At 44.5% G+C, this 20,727-nt stretch overlaps 1 protein-coding gene across 2 annotated transcripts in view; it reads left to right on the forward strand.

Moving 5' to 3' along the window:
- Nucleotides 1-20,727, forward strand: part of Wwtr1 (WW domain containing transcription regulator 1) — a 118,806-nt gene that overhangs the window by 85,371 nt on the left and 12,708 nt on the right. For both annotated transcript variants that reach the window (XM_052180487.1, XM_052180486.1), the window contains exon 4: nucleotides 10,220-10,419. In XM_052180487.1, the coding sequence (XP_052036447.1) occupies nucleotides 10,220-10,419 (200 nt within the window). The remainder of the gene's footprint in view (nucleotides 1-10,219; nucleotides 10,420-20,727) is intronic.

Raw genomic sequence — 20,727 nt, forward strand, 5'->3', positions numbered from 1 at the left:
GATAAATCGAGATATTCCAGCAAGTAGGTGGAATTGGGGTTGTACATTCTAATGCTACTTTAGGTGAAAACACACACATACATACACACACACTCTTAAGAATTCAGGAATTAACATTACAAGAATGGTAGGGTTGGTTGTTGTGCGTGCCCTACCCCATTTTTCTGGATATGTTATAATGATAAGAGCCAGTGTCCTTTAGTTAGATCCTTACGGTTAATAAACTACATCCAGGAAGTGTGCTCACTAAGCCAGTGGCACAAGCCTTTGTCTTCTTCCTAGCAGAGAAGAGGTGCACAGTTACTTGTGCACTGGTCTTTGGATAAGATTACTGTTTTAAATGGGCAAGCAGGATCACAAGCAGGAAAATAATTTCTTGGTGCTTAAAATTCAAGGTTGTCTGGGAAGTAATTACAAGTTGGGCTGTAAGTTCTTTTACTGGAAGGGTCTGGAACATTTGAAGCGTTGCAAGCCCTATGCCAGATGTTGGAGATTCTGTTTAGCTGAGTGTATATTGTCCTTGAGCTCTGTGCTTCTAGAACTAAAGAACTAAAGACTTTAGTGTGAAGTCAGGGTTTTGAAACTTATTGGTTTAATACTTTGCAGACATTTGGAACCAAATGTATCCGGAAGTGAAAAGCTGGTTTCTTCCTGTTTGTTTGTTTGCTGACGTCGTTGGATTTTAAATACCGTTTCTGGGAAATAAGAGATACTAGTAGCTCACTGTTGACAAGAGCTGAGAAATACACAGGGAAGACAAGAGGTGCATCTGTAGGTTTTGTGCCTTGACTAAGTCAAGGCTGCACTGTGGTTGGGTTTCCTTTTCTCTGTGGACATGTGTTTCCGATCAGACAGGGCTGCGTGACACATGAGGTTGGCCAGCACAAGTCAGTCCATGCATGACATATAAACAGAGTAAAAGGCCCACAGCTGTACTTAGACACTCTTCCTGCTGGAATATTTTGCAAACTTGGTGCACTGGGTCTGTTTGTACAGCAGAAACGATGTACACCTGTATGTTTAGGCTTGGCTTCTGTATTGTTACACCGTCTGGTCTAGTATTACCTGACAGCAGTGATCTGGATGATGGGATATAATCTTTCACAAGTGCATCTGACTTTAAACTCTCTCTTTCTCTCTCTCTCTCTCAAATTCAAGAGCAAAGTGCTATAACTTTTCTGTGTGTAAAATTAGATCATATAATCAGAGCACCATCAAGATGTGATCCAGGTTTTCATCTTTTTAAAGGGTCTGCGTGAGACTTCTTCATGAGGTGGCACAAAGGAAACAAGCTGTCCTCTCCACCTTAGGTTACCAACTGTTTCTGACTTCTGGATGAGGGAGGGGCAGGGATGGGGCCCCTTAGTGATACCTATGCAGTATTTTCTGGTGCGGCCTGCCCTGTCAGGTTTCCTGGGAGTATTAGGATTTCTCTGTGTGATCTTAAATTAGTGAGTTGGTGGAGATCATCAGTTTTAAGATGTGTCCTAAGGTCTGTGCTAGGACACCTAGAGGGCGTGTGCAGTAGCTAATGTGGGGTATAGTCCCCAAAAGCTTAGTGTAAAAATTTAACAGGATGGTTGCCATGCTTGTAGGGTGAAAGTGGTCCCCAGAGACTTTAGAGAGCACAAAGTGGCTGATATTCTATGGCCCTAGTGATAGAAGCTGGGGCTCTTGGCAAGCTTCTGAATGAGGCCCTGGACGTAGGGGGACCCTGGCTCTAAGCTACATGGGGGCTCATGACAAAGAACCTTTTACTAATGAAAGTCTGATAAGCGCAGGTCTAAATGGACTGACTCCATCATCCAATCTTTTCTTGGTGACAGCATACAGAGTAAATCAAATAATATCCCCCTTCAATAATGGGTGATTTGGAGCACACTGACTGCCATCTTGGAAAGCTGGCCTTAGTCTTAAAATATCAACTGGTTGTGACAACATAAGAGTTCTATCTTGAGGTAACCCTGGGGCTGAGAGTCACAGGCCTGAAGCCATTCCATTTGGTAGTGACTTGCCTTGAATGAGTCCCATCTCCTAGGAAACCCCACAGTTATGGGGAAACTAGGATGATTGGTCAGACCTTAGTTTCAACATTTGAAGTGGAGAAAAAAATGGGGTCAAGGGTAAGTTTGTACCCTAGGGTCTGTGATTTTATAGCTCTTAGCTTCCTCTCCCTCTTGGTGTACGTAGGTTGCCAAATGTGCTCCTGACGATGCAGCCTAATATACTTCTTAGCTTACAGTGTACTGAATGACACACTGTTCTAAGGAGGAAGCTTCCTAGGTCACAAATCCTGGGTATTATCCAATATAGTGTTGACTAGCTGCATGCGTACTGTTTGAGGAAGTACTGCTCAGTTTGCAAGCAGTATGTCAGCCTCTTCTGTATTCCTGTGTTCAGAGATATTGTTAAAGGGTTGCTTGGTGTATTTGATACTGATTCAAGGCTGGTCTTGAATTTATAGAGATACTCCTGCCTCTGCCTCTGGAGTGCTGGAATTAAAACTGTGCATGCCACACCCAGCCTTCAGACACCTTTCCTTCTCTCCTCTCCTCTCCTCTCCTCTCCTCTCCTCTCCTCTCCTCTCCTCTCCTCTCCTCTCCTCTCCTCTCCTCTCCTCTCCTCTCCTCTCCTCTCCTCTCCTCTCCTCCCCTCCCCTCCCCTCCCCTCCCCTCCCCCTCCCCTCCCCTCCCCCTCCCCTCCCCTCCCCTCCCCTCCCCTAATTCTTAATTCTGTATATCCCTTTCCTGCTGTATTCTTTGCTTTTGTTTCCTTTCAGTCTTTCTGAGTTTTAGCTGGTCTCAAATTCAGGCTTGCCCTAGGTCATTCTCCAACTACAATCCGTCTCCCACCAAGGCCCGTGTGTGTGTGTGTGTGTGTGTGTGTGCGCGCGCGGGCGCGTGTTGTTTTGTTCATCTGTGACTTTGTATCTTGCATGACATTCTCTAGACACATGAAATTATTTGTTAACATAGTAGGAGCTTAATAATTGTTGATTCATATTTAATTCTAATCATAATTCAGTGCTTTGTCAAAACATCTACTAAGCTGGAGTTGACCAGCATTTCTTAGCTCTCTAACCCAGGAGAGAAAGTCCTGCAAGGTAGAGGTGTTGTAATTTTTTACTCCCTTAGGACAGAGAGGGCTGGTGAGATGGCTTAGCGGTTAAGAGTACCGATTGCTCTTCTGGGGTCATGAGTTCAAATCCCAGCAACCACATGGTGGCTCACAATTATCCATAATGAGAAACAAATAAAGAACCCACGGGCCCGAGTGAGTGGGGAGGAAGGGAAGGGAGGGAGAGGGACAGGGAACTCTTGAGTATATTTAAGACTGAGAAGTCCAGCAGTAAAATAGATTTACAATCTTGATTGACAACATAATACACCTGGAAACAGCTCCTTTGTATCTATTTATTTTCATGGAATACATAAGAGAACACATCCCACTCCAACCCTGTGTCTTTTCCCCACCTCCCCGTTAATTATACTCCCTAGTTAAAAATTGCACTTTTATAAAAAAAAATTGTGTAGAAGTTTTATATACCTCTACACCCAGGTTCATTTGCTGTTAAATCTCACATTCATATACTGTGTTTGTAATAACTAACAAACAAGTTTTGGCTCGGTTGTTGCTAATTAAAATCCACACTTTAAGCCAGGTATGGTAACTGGGAGGCCAAGATTGGAGGATTGCTAAAGTTTGGAGGCCAGCCCTGGTTTGCCTACCAAGTTCCAGGATAGCCAGGGATACATAGTTAGGTCTTGTCTCAAAAAGACTAAAGAAATAAGTAAATAAGAATAAAAAATAAAATTAAACTTCCAACCTCCATTCAAATTTCATTCATTCGCTTTTAACTCATGTCTTTTTCTGTTCCACATCACATATAGCATCCAGACAGCACCTTTACCTATTGTGTCTTGAGCTGCTTGGCTGGGATCATTTCTTAGGTTCTCCTTGTTTTGCATCACTTTGGTAGTTTGGAGGAATATTGCTCATGTGTTTTATATAATTCCCCTTTATTAGAATCAGACTTTCCAAATGCATGCATGTACACGTGTACACATACACACACACACACACACACATACACACACAGAGTTAGACTTGCATAATGGTTTTGGAAAAGAAGATGATAGAGATTTTTAATTTTAAAGCCAAGCGACACCATTCTCACCATGTCCTGTCAAGGTTATATACCATTGTCACATCTTGTCACTGTTCATGCTGATCCTAACCACCTGGCAATGTCATGGTTTTCAGGTTTCTGTACCGTAAAGCTTCCTCCTTCTTCTTTGGAACTGTGTATTTTTTCAAGAACTATCTGTATGTCTGTTTCAGAGATTTGTCTTTTGTGCCCCTTATTCATCCAGTTAGTTCTATCATCCAGTTCAATGTGTATGTTAGCATAGATTCCATTGGTATTTGTGCTCTTATTGATCTGATGAGCCACAGTGACTCCCAGTGTGGAACTCTGCATGACTGGTAGCAATGGAGACACAAAAAGAAATAGGTGCAGAAATGCAGAAGACTCGGTTTAGGAAGACCTCAGTGATTCATTTTAGTGGAACTGTGCCACTGAGATGTTAAGGAAAATACAGTTTGAAAACTGTAACTCCAGGCTGTTGTCAGCAGAGAAGGAGAAGAAACTGAGAATCTGACAGGAAGCATTGCTAGTCTTGGATATGGCTCCCTTCTCTCCCGCACTCCAGCAGGACTTGCAGGGAAGAATTAGAAGGGAATAAAGCCGCATCTGTGCCTCCCTTAACTCTTTGTGGCACCTGGCCACCGGAACAGGGTCTTTGCACAGTCTATCTACAGTGGGCTTCATGCCTGCCTAGGAGGGTTTCTATAATCATGTCTAACCTTGTTGTTTGCCCTTGTTTTCTCCACTTGGCTGTCTGTGGACATAGAACCAAGAGCTGCTTGTAAAAGAGGGAAGCGAGCCTAGAGCGCAGAAGAGCGAGCCTTTGGATGTCCCCGAGGCCGAGCATCCTGAGCATGGTGCCCAGCCGGTGCCCAGCAGCGTTGGAGTCACAGCTCCCTCTGCTCTGGCTCCTCAGATCTTGGAGTGGGGAAGTCACCAGAAGCCTTTGTCCTTGAACTGTCACTCCGCTGTCTGTTTCCTGGTGCTGCAAAGGGCAGTAATTCGAAAGCAGAGAGAGACTTCCCCAACCGAGGTAGAACTGAACTCAGGAACATTCTTCACGTTGAGCTCACTTTACTCTTCAGGTTTTGTGGAAATGGCCAAGAATATTGAGCCAGAGAGGGTTAGAGAATGCCACTGCACAATGTCCCTGGGCAGCTTTGAGCAGAGGATCATGTCCATCCTCAATAATCATTACTCACAGCTTCGCCAAGGATGCTGTTACTACATTACACGTCAGATGCTCTGGAGTTTGTTTTTTGTGGTGTTCTCTATTATATTATAAAAAAGCCTAATTTAGTTTTTTGGTTTTTAGAGACAGGGTTTCTCTGTATAGCTCTGGCTATCCTGGAACTCACTCTGTAGACCAGGCTGGCCTTGAACTCATAAATCTTCCTGCCTCTGCCTCCCAAGTGCTGGGATTACAGGCGTGCGCCACCACTGCCCAGCTCTTTTCTTTTCTTTTTAAAGCCAATTTCCAATAACAGAAGAAAACCAATTCTCCTTCCCCCCAAAAGATGGAAAAATAATTTTACTCTCTTGGAAGCAGGGAAAACAGATGTCTCAACATGAGCTCTATTCTATTTGGTGTCAGTAGAGAAATTACGTGTTTGGATTATTTCTTTCTTTGGAGGGTAGAAAAGGTTTTGAACCCATAAGGTCTTTAGTCTTTCTGAGCAGTTCATGATAGTTGGGCCTCATACTGCACTGGGGTACTCTTTTTAAAAGCGGGACCATTGTTTCCTCTCAAAAATGTTCTGGAATATCATCCCAAGGATGATATTTTGTCCATTGCACAGTCAGATGTTTGACTGTGCTTTCCTGGTGACCTTCTTTGTGCTGTAGCCATCTTCTCTTCCCCTGACTCCCAAAGGCAGTGACTTTAAAGACATTTAACCACAGCGAGGGTCATGAGCTCCAGTTGGCATCTCAGGGGCTTTTAGGAAGCAATCAGTGAGAAGGAAGAAGTTGAATAGTGGATGCCTGAGTTACGTCAAGACACTGCCTTCTAGGCTGCTTCTGGGTCTTGCTTTCCTCATCTCTGTATTGCAATCTGAGCAATTGCAGTAAGAAGGCTCTTAGCTCTGATGGCCTGACCTTCTCAGCCTTGTTTGTTGTGTTTGAAATAATTCTAGTGTCATTTTAAACCACCAGACCCGGGAAAATACTGGGTTTGACATTTGCAGGGCCATGTTTTTTGTGTTTTGAACTTTTGAAAGAAAGACTTATTGGGAATATTTTGCCTGCATGTGTGTTTATGCACTGCACGCATGCCTGATGTCCAAGGAGGCCAGGAGAGGGCACTGGGTTCCTGGGAACTGAAGTTAAGGAGGGTTGTAAGCTGCTGCGCATGTGCTAGGAAACCTCCTTCTGCAAGAATATCAATTGCTCTTAACTGCCTACTCATCTCTCCAGCCCCTGTGATTTCAATTTTTAATTCAAAACCTTACCCTGTGGTTTACATAAGTAGCATGTGCGTGTTGGCAGAACTTAAATGATGCAGAGTGGGAAGAGGACCTTCCATCTTTGACACCCACCCAGCCTCTTCCACAGAGGCACCATTGTTACCAGTTTCAGGCTGATTCTAGAACAAGTGGTGTATATGCATAATTCACACCCACCCCTTTTCCATTAGTAGTCCCATGGTCCGGTATGTAGTTTGTCCCTTGTGGTTTTGTTCCTATGACCCATGAGATTATCCTATTCCCTTATTCTCTGGAATTATTACTGTTATGGTTGTTACAATCATTTTTTTTTTTTTTTGGATTTGTTTTTTTTTCGAGACAGTGTTTCTTTGTATAGCCTGGCTGTCTTGGAACTCACTCTGTAGACCAGGCTGGCCTTGAACTCAGAACTCAGAAATCCACCTGCCTCTGCCTGCTACTATCATTATCATTATTATTTACAGTGTCCCTGAAAGGACGGACTATAACGTGAAACTGATAGACAGCAAGATCTTGTTTGGAGGGTTGGAGGGATGGCTCAGTGGTTAAGAGCCGCAGGACCCAGGTTTGATTTCTAGCAGCCACATGACAGCTTACAACTGTTCAACTCCACTTTCAGAGGATCTGCGCCCACACACCGCCATCCATGCAGGCAAACCAGCAATGCACATTGAATGAATGAATGAATGAATGAATGAATGAATGAATATATCCCGTTTAGTCTTTTACTACTGTAATAATAAATAACTTCACATGCTGTGGTGAATGTGCCGTGCTTGACTATGCTTTATTTTGAAAACAAAGCCATTGTCTAAGGCCCAGTCTTTTCCTGACTCTGTAGTTAATAACCAGGGATGTTTAGTCTAAATGGTCAAATCTAAATTTGGTGGAAGAAAAAAAAAAAAGAGCTTACTGTCCCTTCCCACCAACATCTCCTGTAAGAGTGAACACCTGCAAGAGCAGATGTTCTGAAGATCAGCGAGGGTGTGGTTTGGGAAGAGCCAGCCTCTGAGTCATAAATACCCAGATTTAAAAAGTCAGACATTAATAAAATCTACAGAGAGCGTCTGGTTGTGGTATGGGGCTGAGTGGTAGAGGAATTTGTGAGTGAACCCTGGGCAGCAAGGTTGTTCTGCAAGGCTGCTCTACTTAGGTTCCTGAAGACAATGCCATACAAATCTTGTTACGTTGGTAACTTCACAGACCTCAGTCAGATTCTTTAAAACTTGAGATTTTGGCCTGGATAGGAGGCTCAGTACTCTAGCGTGCATGTTGTTCTCCCAGGGAACCTAATTCAGACCTCAATACCCACGTCCGGTGGTTTGTTTGTTTCCCTGGGCACTCATAGATACACAAACACATAAATAAAAAGCGCTAGATAATTTATGCTTAGTAGAAAGCATTAATATTAACAGCCCGTGCCTTTTAGCCCCACCCACCCTCAATCTGGACATTTTTGATATTTGGAACCTTCCGTGTCTTTTTCTTGCCTACAGCAGTTATGTCAGAAAGGTAGGAATGCTCTTTTCCACAGAGTTCAGAAATGGCTGTCCACAGAGTTCAGAAATGGCTGTCCTTTGTGTCCATTGTTTAACACTTCCCTCCTTTGACTTGAAACAGACTTTATGAATTAAGCTCTTCTGGGTGTCTGGATTTTTGTCTTAGGAGGAACTGTATTTGAGGAAACATTTTCCCTGTGACACCGTATGTGCAAAACCCTTCTTCCTGCAGTCTTCAGGAAGGCTTCAACAAAGGCTGGCTATACCAAGTTCTGGAAGGAAAATATACATTTCAAATATTCTGCCATCAACAAGGACTTGGTATTTTTTTTTTTGTTTGTTTGTTTTTCTCAAGCTAAGGGTGGGAGAAATGCCCATACGGTCCATAGGGTCCTCACAGCAAGGCTTAGTAATTGAGTTGGGACCACCCCGTCTGTTACACATGCGTTAGACACAGAAACTAGCTGCTTTGCCTTCCATCCAAGGAACTTCAGGTATATGACATGCTTCCACACAATATCCACAGCAAACTGAAGATTAAAATCTTCAGCTTAGGGACTTGAGGTAGAGTGGTACGGCGCATTCTTTATATACAAGATTCCATCCCCAGAACAAATAAATACAAACCTTTAACTTTGGGGCTTTATTGAAACATCTCAGTATTTGGAGGCAGAATTAGTCAGGGTCTGTATTCGAGCACAATCCTGTCTCAGAATGTATGTGTGTGTGTGTGTGTGTGTGTGCTTACTAGCATGTATATCTGTGTATTACATTCTTGCCTGGTGCCTGCAGAAGTCAGAAGAGGGTGTTGGGTCTCCTGGAACTGGAGAGGGTAATGAGCTTCCTTAAGTACTGGGAACCTAGTCCTCTACAAGAGCAGCCACAGGGCTATTGGCCATTGAGTCCTCTTTCCAGCCCTTTATTTTAATTTATTTTATTTATTTTTTTATTTTTTGAGACAATGTTTCTCTGTAGCTCTGGCTGTCCTGGAACTTGCTCTGTGGACCAGGCTGGCCTCCAACTCAAAGCCCTCCCTGCCACCGCCTCGCCAATACTGGGATTAAATGTGTATGCCACCACTGCCTGGCCTCCCCACCCACTGCCTGGCCTCCCCGCCAATCCCTTTGGACATTTTTAGACAGGATTTCATGTAGCCAAAGCAGGGCTCAGATTTGCTGTATCGCTGATGATTACTCTGAATTTCTGATCCTCCTGTTTCCACACTCAAGTGCTAGGATTATAGGAATGTAGCATCATTCCACGTCTGTCCAATGCTAGTGATGAACCAAGGGCTTCTCCCATGTTAGGTGCACACTCTATTAACTGAGCCATGCCTCCCACCCCAGGAGTTATTCTTCCTCAAGAAAGTATGAAATGGGCCTCTGTTATGACTGATGTCTGTCTGTATGTTTGTTTGTTCCCCCACCCCTCATGCTCTCAGTTTTCCCATTCATCCTGAGTATTCTTGTCTAGCCATCGGCTATTGAGAATAGATTCCATACCTTCTGCAAGGCTGCTTCAGCTATTTATTCCTGGTGTTTGAAAAGTTCATTTGCACTCCTGGGTGTCCTGTTGTTGAAAATATTTTCCTCAATTGTGACAGACTTTGTGTGACATATTTTAACCATTATGTTTTATGTTAAGTTTAATATGCATTAAACTAAGGATGGGGCTTGTGAGATGGCTCAATGGGTTACGGTACTTGGTGTAAGCCTAGCCACCTGAGTCCAGCTCTGCGACCCATATGGCGGAAGTAGAAAACCAACTATGGCTTACATGTGTATGTGATCACACGTGCATGAACACAAAAACCTATACACATGTACACACACATACACATGCACACACAAATGAATAATAAAATATATTCTAGATATAGGAAAATATATTCTAGATATAGGAGATGTTTAACAATACAGAAAAGTAACACTAGATAGTGTGGAGCTGGTACCTGTACCGTCATTAATTGAATTAAGGCAATAATTGTTAAATAGTAATAATTAATGGTAAAGTGCTTGAAAGGAATTCAGGAATCTATAACTTGAAAGCACAAAGCATTCTGATGGTCTCTTTTTTGATAAGGTATCATAGACCTTGGTCATTGATCTGTTTGTTATTCCTTCCTGTAGCCATGAATCACCAACACCAGCAAGTGGTGGCCACTAGCCTGAGTCCACAGAACCACCCAACTCAGAACCCATCCACGGGGCTCATGAGTGTGCCCACTGCACTGACCACTCAGCAGCAGCAGCAGCAGAAACTGCGGCTTCAGAGGATCCAGATGGAGAGAGAGAGGATTAGGATGCGTCAAGAGGAGCTCATGAGGCAGGTATGGTCTTCCATGGTACCTCCCGGAGACTCTGTGGCCTTGGGTGACTGTTGGCTTTCAAGAGAAGGCCAAAGGCTCATATTCACAGCCCAGTTTCTTCTCCCAACTCTCTCTGCCCGAATTATCTTCAGGGCTAACCTTAGGAGCTAAAGGTTGAAATTAGCTCATGGACATGCTCATATTGGCTTGGCTGCCTTGCTTTCCTCTGATAGTGTTTAAAAAGAGAGAAAGGAGAAACTGAGAAAGAACATCTTCCAATTAGCTATTACTTTGTAACAAATTATCCCCCAAACTCAGAGACTTGAAATAGTCATTTAGTCTAATCACAGTCTTGTAGGTTAAGAATTTAGAAAGGGCCGAGTTAGGTAGTTCTTCTGTTGCCATTGACTTGAGTCTGCTCAGTGGTTGTCAACTGGTGCATGGTTTGCAAGTCCCAGGAGGATGTCAGCTAATGGTGCGTATTGCTGGCAGGCTGGGCTTAGTTGGGATTGCAGGAAGCATAAGAATCTCAAGAGTACTAGGACATTATAACAATAATCCCCTAGAAGAGAGAATAGAAAGAGATGGAAGAGAGAAGCTGCCAGTGTCTTAGGGTCTGGTCCTAGAAATGGAGTCAACTTTGTCCCCTTTCCCTCATTAAAGGAGATGGTAGACAGGGATTCCATAAAACAAGCCCCCTGTGACCAGCCATCTTGTTCTACAATAGAGCATGAAAAAGGATAGAGTCAAAGCAGAATGAGAAAGAAAACTGGTTTGGATGTGGATTGATCAGAATGTTCTACAAAACTGCATGGGCATCAGTTAGACTTTTTTGTTTTAAGATTGTCTTGTTATAACTGGGCATAGTAGCACATGCCTTTAATCCCAGCCCTTGGGAGGCAGAGGTAGGTGGATCCTTGTGAATTCAAGGCCAGCCTGCTCTACGAGTTCTAGGACAGCCAGAGCAACATGATGATGCATTCATTATCTCAGGGGGAAAAAAGAAGGAAGGAAGGAAGAAAAAGAAAGATCCTCCTGCCTCATCTCCTAAATCCTTGGATTAAGTTGTGCCACCATGCCTAGCTCTGCCCTTCTGTGCACATCTATTCACCTATTCGGTCAAGAGAAAACTGCTGTGTCTTCTGAGGGTTCAGCATTGCACGTCATAGAAAAGTCGGGCATGGTGATGTATACCTTCAATCCAGAACTCAGAAGACCGACTCAGGGTTGAGAGTTCAAGGCCCCAGAGATGGCTAGGGGTGTAGCACAATGGTAGAGTACTTGCCTAGAGTGTTCAGGGTTCTGGTTTCCAGAACAGAGGGAGAAAGAAAGACCGAGAAGGAAAGAAGAAGGGGACATGGGAGGGAGGAAGAGAGGCACCTGGCTGGGTTTGAGTCTTTTTTGCCATTGTTAAGAAAATAGGTTTAGTTGGGCGGTGGTGGTGGCACACGCCTGTAATCCCAGCACTCTGGGAGGCAGAGGCAGGCGGATTTCTGAGTTTGAGGCCAGCCTGGTCTACGGAGCGAGTTCCAGGACAGTCAGGGCTACACAGAGAAACCCTGTCTCGAAAAAACCAAATCCAAAAAAAGAAAATAGTTTTAACTGTTCAGAGAGTGTCCTTGGAAGGGAATATGGGGGTAGTATAGAGCAGAGACTTTCTCAAGTTACAGCTGTTATTTTAAAATCTATATATCTATCAATAGTAATGTCTTGCTCATCAAATACATCTCAGATGTAGTGTTTGAATGTAGGAAAAATGAATATTAAGTTAAGGAAGAAGACTGTTAAGTAACTATAGTTACTACTTGTAGAATCTATGTTTTTGCTTTCTTGGCTGTATCATGGTAACAATTTTTGTTAAGGGTATATATACACACACACACACACACACACACACACACACACATACACACACACACATTTATACGATCATGTTTCTTGGCAGGAGATCATCATATTTTTTGTTGTTTTCCATTCTTGGATATTTCTATGTGGAGTCAATCAATTTCTTATGAGGAAATATAATGTGAATTAGCATTTATAAATCATTTAGCATTTATAAATCATTTTATATTTAAATGATTGTGTGTGTGTGTGTGTGTGTGTGTTTTCAAGTCACTCTTTTGTTAGGAATGATTTGTGTCTCTCTCTTCCTTTTGCCCTGTCTCCTCCTTTCCCACAGAAAGAATTTTTGAAAGGGGGCGTGGAAAAGTGCCTGGGGTTGTTTCCTTTATTCTAGCTGTAGGTGTCTTTGAGCCAAGGATAGTTTTGATGGTTCATATTACAGAAATGCCAGCAGTTCCTTCAGTACTGATCCGTGGCAGCTGGGGAACTTGGTGCTTTTTAGGGAATCACAGTGGACGGTCCTTCCCACAGTGCAACAAAAGAAAGGCTGGCAAAGTCTGCTCAGCTGTGTGTGTGTGTGCGCGCGCGCGTGCGCGTGCGTGCACGTGTTAAGAGGTAAGATGGATGGTTTCGATTTCTTTAATTTTGTTATTGGATGACTCTAAGTAGACTTATGGAAGGTTGTTTCCTCACCCCAACCCCATTCAGAAACAGCATGTTCTCTGTTACAAGTCATAGGTAATAAGGCCATGTGATATTAGTGTGAGTGTTTCCTGAAGGTATTTCCAGAATATCATTGGGTATCATCTTGGTGGGCTTCAATTTTTTAAAAAAATATATCTTCTTTTACATGATGAATGTTTTGCATGCATTCATGTATGTGCACCACAGGCATGCCTGGATCCTGTGGACGAGGTCATTGGATCCCTGGAACAAGAGTTAAGCATGGCTGTGAGCCACGGTGCAGGTGCTGGGGACTGACCGGCATCCTCTGCGAGAACAGCAATTGCTCTTACTTGCTAAGTCCTTCCTCCAGCCTTTGGCAGGCCTTTTGCTGTTAGTGTGTATGCGCATGCTTGTGGAGGTTCTTCAGGAGTCGGTTCTCTCCTTCCAGCCTGGGAGGGGCTGGCCGCAGATGGTCAGGCTTGCTTAGCATAGCACATCTACCCACTGGACCCACACTGGCCACGCCTGGAAGGCTTTTTGACTTCTTTCTTCTGGTGATTTTTCACTTTGCTATTTGTCCCTTGACCCCAGGGTAGTAGAAGTAGGAAAAGACTCAAATTAAAAAGGTCTTTGGTTCACCCTTTCAGCTGCTTTCTAGCACCAAATGGGAATTTGTAGTGTGGAGGACTGATTCTTCCCCGATGAGATCTCTGGGGTTTCTATAAACTCCCATTGGTTTGCTCTGCCTCAGTCACCAGTAGCTGCCTGAACATTTCTTGCCTACTGGGAGTTTCTGTAACCAGCCTGGCTCCCCTGCCTGCAGGAGATCTTGAATTGTACAGCCTGTCTTCTCAGCTCTTGTTCATTTCTCTTCCTCCTTCTCCTCATTTATTACACTACACCTATGGTTTGATGTTGCCCCTGGAAGAAGGCAATTCCCCAGTCTGTGTAGCGTGACCGTCTGGCCTGTGCTCTCTGCCAGCAGGCCCAGGGTGGTAGTCCTGTGTTAGCTCATTGGGGCCAAAGTCACTCGGGGCATTAACAAAATAGATTTGGAGACAGGTTTGATTGCAATTTTAAATCGAGTTTCCATTGGTTTAGGATGAAAACTCCATTTCCCCCTTTTCTTCCTTTATCTCCCTATTGATTCCCTTAGCCAGTGTTCATGGGATTGAAAGTAATACAAAGATGAATGGGTAGCAGATGAGACAGAATAATTAGTTTTAATCTAAGTTGTTACTCAAAGGGTAAATTAACAACACCATTGCCTCCTTGGGTCCCAGTGGCTACCTCTTTGACTTTTATTATTGCCACTGAGCCCAGACAACTTCACTTCCTGTGAAAATAGTATAAGATACTTCCTTATCTCTTTCAATGGACCACTCCTCCTGGTCAGTAAGCTATTCAACCACTGCCGAATGGGGTCAAAGTAGCAGCATCTCCACAGATTTAGCATCTTAACTGGGCTAGGCCTGGTGGTAGCAGGCCTCTGCTTCCAAGTACGACTTGGCTAAGGCAGGAGAATTGAGAGTTTAGGCTGCCAACTGAGTTTAAGACCAGCCTGGGTCAATTAGTGAGAGACCCCGTCTCAAAATAGGAAAATAAAAAGAAGGGGCCTGAGGCTGGAGAGATGGTTCAGTGGTTAAGAGCACAGGCTGTACTTCCAAAGGTCCTGAGTTCAATTCCCAGCAACCACAAGGTGACTCACAACCATGAGTCATGGGATCTGATGCCCTCTTCTGGTGTGTCTGAAGACAGCAACAGTGCACTCACATATATATAAAAAGAGGGGCCTGTGAAATGACTGTAAAAGAGTACAGGCATTTGCCACCAAGCATGGCACTTGACTTTGATCCCTGAAAATTATAAGGCAGAAAGAGACCAACTACCACAAGTTGTCCTCTGACTTCCATGCATGTGGTATGGTATCTATACATGCATAGGTGGGATAACACGTATATCGTACACGCATATGAATACATATATTCATACATGTTGTGGAGTTTTTATAAGGATATAGCACATGTAGATGATTTGCCTGGAGGCCTTAGGCCTCATTCCCAAATTACATGATTCTCTCTCTCTCTCTCTCTCTCTCTCTCTCTCTCTCTCTCTCTCTCTCTCTCTCTCTCCCCCTCCCCCTCCCTCCTCTCCCTCTCCCCTCCCCCTTCCCCTCTCCCTCTCCCTCTCCCCTTGGAATATTTTCTTAAGTGTAGTCCCTAAATTTAGCATTATTTTCTGAAGCAACAGCACTGAGCCTTTGAGGGCCTGCGCTGTTGAGAGACGGTTACATTTTCAAGCAAATTCCATACTGTTTCTCCTCCATCCTTGTTACTTGGGGATGGGGGTGGGGAGAGGAGAGCACAGCTTGTAAACAAAACTGCTGACTAAGGTTGGCCTTTTGTTTCCAGGGCAACAGAGACACAGATGGAGGGAGGCAGTCACAGAATTCTTTCAGCTGGTCATACAGATTTCTGTCAAGCTTGACAGCCACTAGGGGTGGCGGGGTGGTGGGGTGGTGGGGGGTGAGGGGTGGGGGGTTGGGGGAGAGGTTGGTCAGCTGACCAGCTTCACGTGGCCATTTTAGATCCCTGCTTCCAAGGAGAGCAGTGCTGATCTCCAGGAAGGTTTAAAGGGCTGTTTTCTGTCTTGAGTTTTTAAGAGATTTTACGAACTTAAAAACATACCTAGCAAAGCATGTAGGGTAATCAGTAGCTGATTCACAGCCTTTGGAACATGGGGTGTAGTTTTTAGGAAAGTGCGCTGTAGAGTAAGGTTTCAGGATTGACTAAGGCATTTGTCAGGTCCTGTTGTCCTACGTTCACCGTAGCCATCTATAGCGAGATGGCTATTTTAAGTTCATTCATATATCTGCTCAACAAATGTTCTTATCACACATGTTGGGCAGGAAACAGAATCTGTCTCTGGATCGTGTATTTCAGTTTCTAGAACGTGTTGAATCTGCCTAGGAGTTGAGGACTTCTGTTGTGTTCCTCCGCAAAGGAAGGAAGGTAGGGTGTGTGTGTAACCTAGGTCAGAGCTCAGGAAGCAAAGGACCACTGCCAGCTACAGGCCAGCCTGGGCTACTTAGCAAATTTCGGGCTAGCCAGAGCTACATAATAAGACTTTGGTCCAGGTAAGGGTAAGGAACTGGGGAGAAAAGAAAAAAAGGTGCCAGTTAAAATCTTTTCAAAAGGATTACCCATCATTGCAAACCAACCTGTTCCATGATTTTTACTTGTCCCTTTAAATAAATACATACATAATAAAAAGTCCTTTCGAAAACAAATTGGTCATTGTTTTAAAACGGAGACTCATTTTGTACTGAGGAAAATGAGATCACAGAGGTATGAGGAAGTATTCCATTTCAAAAATCTACTTCACCTCGTTGTTTAAGTCAAAAGTATATCGACATTTCGCCTTCCGTTGTGTGATTCAAGGTCTGGACAATAATTACAGACTCCCCCAAAGTGTCACAGTTTCAAATCTGCACTTTTATAGAGCCAGTCGGGCAGCTGAGCCCTGTGTGAGGAGGTGTTTCAAAGAGACACTCCGGGAAATGTGGCAGTGAATTTCTAGAATCGCTTGGCACAGGGTCTGAAAGGGATTGACATCAGAGCCCCCACCCCAACCCCTTTCCCAGGCTGGGGTTTTGAGAAAGCGAGCTGCATCCCTGCACTGAAATAACTGTTTTAACGGTGGGATTTTAAAAAACTGCTTTCCTTTCTTTTCATTTGTTTCTACTCGCCCCACCCTTTATAATTAAAACAATTCGCTCTGCCATTTTTGTAAGATCCTGGCTACACACTTAAGTCAAGCTGAGCACCCTCAGAAGAGGTTATTATCATTCAGTTAGCTCCCTTTGAAGTACATTCCAGCCGAGGCCCGAGCTGGCTGGTGGGAGGCGCCCTGCGAGCCAAAAACACTCCCTCGGAGCGGGAGCCGCGGCCTGAGCCGGGCCCTGCCCTCCAGTGCCGCCTTACTTTCTAGCTTCTTCTTGATTTATTCCACAGAAGTGCAGGCCAGTGGGGGAACTTCAGGGGAGAAAGCTTCCAGAACATCTTAACTCCCAAATCATCTGATGCCTTCCATTATCCCAGCATGCCCCGCACAGCCTCCCAGCCCCAGGAGGGCGTCATTCCGATCCATACATGATTTTTGGTTTTGTCGTTTAAGGGAACTAACAGATTACCGGTAACTCACGAAGATTCCAAAGACTCTGTTTTACAAAGGTTTACCATTCCCAGCGTGTATGTGAAGAAATCGTAAAGCTGCGGGGAGGAGGGGGACGGGGGTGGGGTGGGCGGAGGGAGGGCTGGAGCTGGACTACCGCAGCTTTTCAGAACTTTCTGAGACTGGCCTTTGAAACCGAACCTTCGCTAAACGTGGTGTAAATTCCCAGGACGCTAGCTCCACCCAAATACATCGAAAAGCATCCTAAAAACACTTCCAATCCCATCTTCCTCCCGGCTCTGGCTCCGGGAGGAAAAACTGTGTTCAGTTCCTTTGAATAGGCTGGTTCATTAAATTCCCTTCTAAACAAGCTGAATGAGGTCATGGGGTTGGTATTTCCACTTTATAGCTGGGAAAACAGGATCAGAGGAATGAAGTAACTTGCCCAAGTTTCATCTCCAACAGTAGGTGAAAGGGTCTGGATTTGAGCCCTGCCAACTTCAGCCCTCATCGCCCTGGTACTCCTGTCTGTGGAAATTACCGGAATAGCCTCAGAGGTCAAACTGCTTGGGTTTAGATACTGGCTCCACCTGCTGTTAGCTGCAGGGCCCTGGGAAAACCATGTACCTCTCTCTGGCCCTATTTCCTCATCAGTAAACCAAGTTAATGGAGTCTTGTGTTCAGGCTTCACATGTAGCCTGCAAAGTCTAGGTCAGTTCCTCTGCCGTCCATGACTTCTGTTGTTTGACTCACTGTGCTCTTTGATCTGTGTTCTAGGAGATTGGCTTTATAAAGAAAGCATCATAAATGAACTGTCAAGATTTAGTCCATGGGGCTGCAGAGATGGTTAAGAGCACTGACTGCTTGCCCAAAAACCCAGAGTTCAGATCTCAGGTCTAGTTCACAACCAGCTCCAACTCGTTCCAGAGGGATCCCACATCTTCTTTTGGACTTTTTACACACATTTGGTAAACAGATATACCTGCAGGCAAAACAAACAAAAAACCCATACATGTAAAATTAAATAAATGTCAATTTGTTTAAAGTTAAATTTTTTAAAAAAGAGAATTTAGTCAAATTTCACATCTCTAGTGTAACTGAGTTGGGATTTGAACCCTAATCCTTGTGATTTTACAGTCACCTTCTTTACATTGCATCACTGCTCTCTGTTATGCCAAGCTCAGGACAGGTTCAGCAGCATCCTTAACTGCTTCTTGGGAATTCCACTGGCAAAGAGCTCACAGAACTTAGAAGTAGCCAGTATTGCTTAACTGATTACAACTAGAAAGTCCGTCACTCTATCTGCCACAAATCCGAGACTGGAGGAATCTTGTGGTTCATTAGTAGCTTGAGAGCTGTTGCTAGGCCTTTGAGTTTTGTGATACCCGACTCTTCTCAGACCCGTTATTCTCCAGTGGTCATACATTCTGTGACTTGGGGAAAGCGGTGATAGAACCTGCCCATGCCTGACACACAGAGTCTGATGACGTGTCAGGGAAGTCAGAGTGCTTGCAGAAGTGACGATGACCTGCCTACCTGAGATGGACATAAGACCAGACGACAGCGTACAGAGGCTAGATGAACGTCCCGACGCCTGTCCATTGTCCATTCTTTGTGATGGTCTGTCTATCCCTCTAGAATCTTGTAATTGATGTTTTTTATATTCTAGCTAGCCTGTATAAAAGACACACAATCCAGGTATTTTATTTACAAGATATAGGCCTAGATTGGGCAGATTTTGAGCTAGTCTAACTTATATCTCAGCCACAGGTCCCTTGTTATTTGCTATTTCTCCTGGTCACGTGCTCAAGGTCAGTCTCTCAAGGCCACTTCCTCCCCCCTCCATCTCCTCTCTCCTCCTTTTCCCAGTCTTCCTGCAGCCCCCAGTCAGGTATCTGAAAACCCACATACCTCAATTTACTGTGTAGTCAAAGGCCTTTGGTGACCAATTAACTTTGGGAGCAAGATGTGCATGACAAAAGCTGCTATATGTGAGATAACAGTATTTAGCATTTGAATTCATAGTAGCACCACACCAACCCCCTACCGAATCTTTTAGGGAGGCAGGCATTGTCTTAGTTGCTGCTGAGAATCAATGTGATAGGGAAGGAAGGGTTTGCATTAGGGTCACATCCCAGGTGATACTGTATAGCTCATCAGCTCCTCATAATATGGAAGGCATGGAAGCAGAATGTGGTCTAGTCAGGATGCAGAGAGAGAGAGAGAGAGAGAGAGAGAGAGAGAGAGAGAGAGAGAGAGAGAGAGAGAGATGGAGTACAACTAACTTGCTCTTTTTTTTATGTAGTCCAGGATCCCAGCCCATGAATCGGTACTGCCCATATTTAGGCTACATCTTTACACTTCACTTAACCTAGATTGTTAATTTAATCACATGTAATTCTTCACGAGTATGTCCAGAGGCTTGTCTCTAGGGTATCTAAGTCCTGTCAAATCGACAGCCCCAGTCAGGTTTGAAGCTGGATGGTAGTGTTAACATTCGGTAAGATCTGAAGATAATAGGAGGTGCTGTGTTGAGTCCAGTATCAGGCCTGCCTAGGCACGTCGTCATCCTTTAGGTGTTTGAAGCTGAGAGGGGACCGCCGCTGCCCTCTGGGGCTGTGATGGTCTGGGAAGGCAAATGTGGCTGTATAACCTAAATACTAAAGCTGGGTAAGATATGTTTGGAGGAGAGACGTGAAGGACTGAGATGTGGAGAAATCAGAGGCCTGTTTTAGACAGGGTTGGTGGTGCCCTGTGAATAGACCACAGCACTGCCCTCGGTCCTCACTGGCTGTCCAGCTGTGCTTTTCTGTTGCTGTGATATAACACCCGCAGCAACTTGAAGGAGAAAAGTGTCTCAGCAGCTACGGTCCTTCCTTTAGGGAAGAAGCCAAGGCTGGAGCTCAAGACACGAACTGAAGCGAGAGCCAGGAAGGAATGTTCCTGACTGGCTGTTCAATTTGCTCTGCGATACAGCCATTTGCCCAGGGACGGCACTCCCACCTCTGTCATCCATCAGGAAAGTGCCCCACAGGTCTGCCCACAGGCCAGTCTTCCAGATGCAAGTTCCTCTTCCCAGGTGACTCTAGTTTGTGTCAGGTTGACGTAAACTAACCAGCACACCTGCCAAGACCAGTGAAGTTGATAATTAGTTCTGAGCACTTTTCATGGTTGAGGTAAAGTTGGATGCTTGCCCTCTTGCTTATATAAGGAAGGGCTTCAGCTGTCAGGTGACAGTCAAAAGCATTCTGATCTAGACTTTAATTACCCTGTTTTGATAAGGACCTACTGGTGGTGTTGGTCCTCTGTTTTTAGCCTTTACTATTGTTCCTCCAAATTTCTGGGAAGATTTGGGTTTTTTTTGTGGTTGTTGTTTTTCACTTTTCAAAACAGGAGTATCTTACTTGGGAGTCTGTTGGTGTGACAAAACACCATGACAATAAAAGCAACAGGGGAAGGACGGGCTTTATTCCGTCTTATACTTCTCCTATCACTGAGGGAGGTCAGGGCAGGAACCTACAGGCTGGAACTGAAGCACAGAGTCTAGAAGAGTGTGTTTTCTGGACTACTCAGTCGGCCTGCGTTCTTGTACAACCTACGACCACCTACCTAGGGTAGCACTGTTCTTCTAGTGAGCTAGCCCTC

This window comes from Apodemus sylvaticus, chromosome 4 (genome assembly GCF_947179515.1).
Source record: "Apodemus sylvaticus chromosome 4, mApoSyl1.1, whole genome shotgun sequence".
Lineage (NCBI taxonomy): Eukaryota > Metazoa > Chordata > Mammalia > Rodentia > Muridae > Apodemus > Apodemus sylvaticus.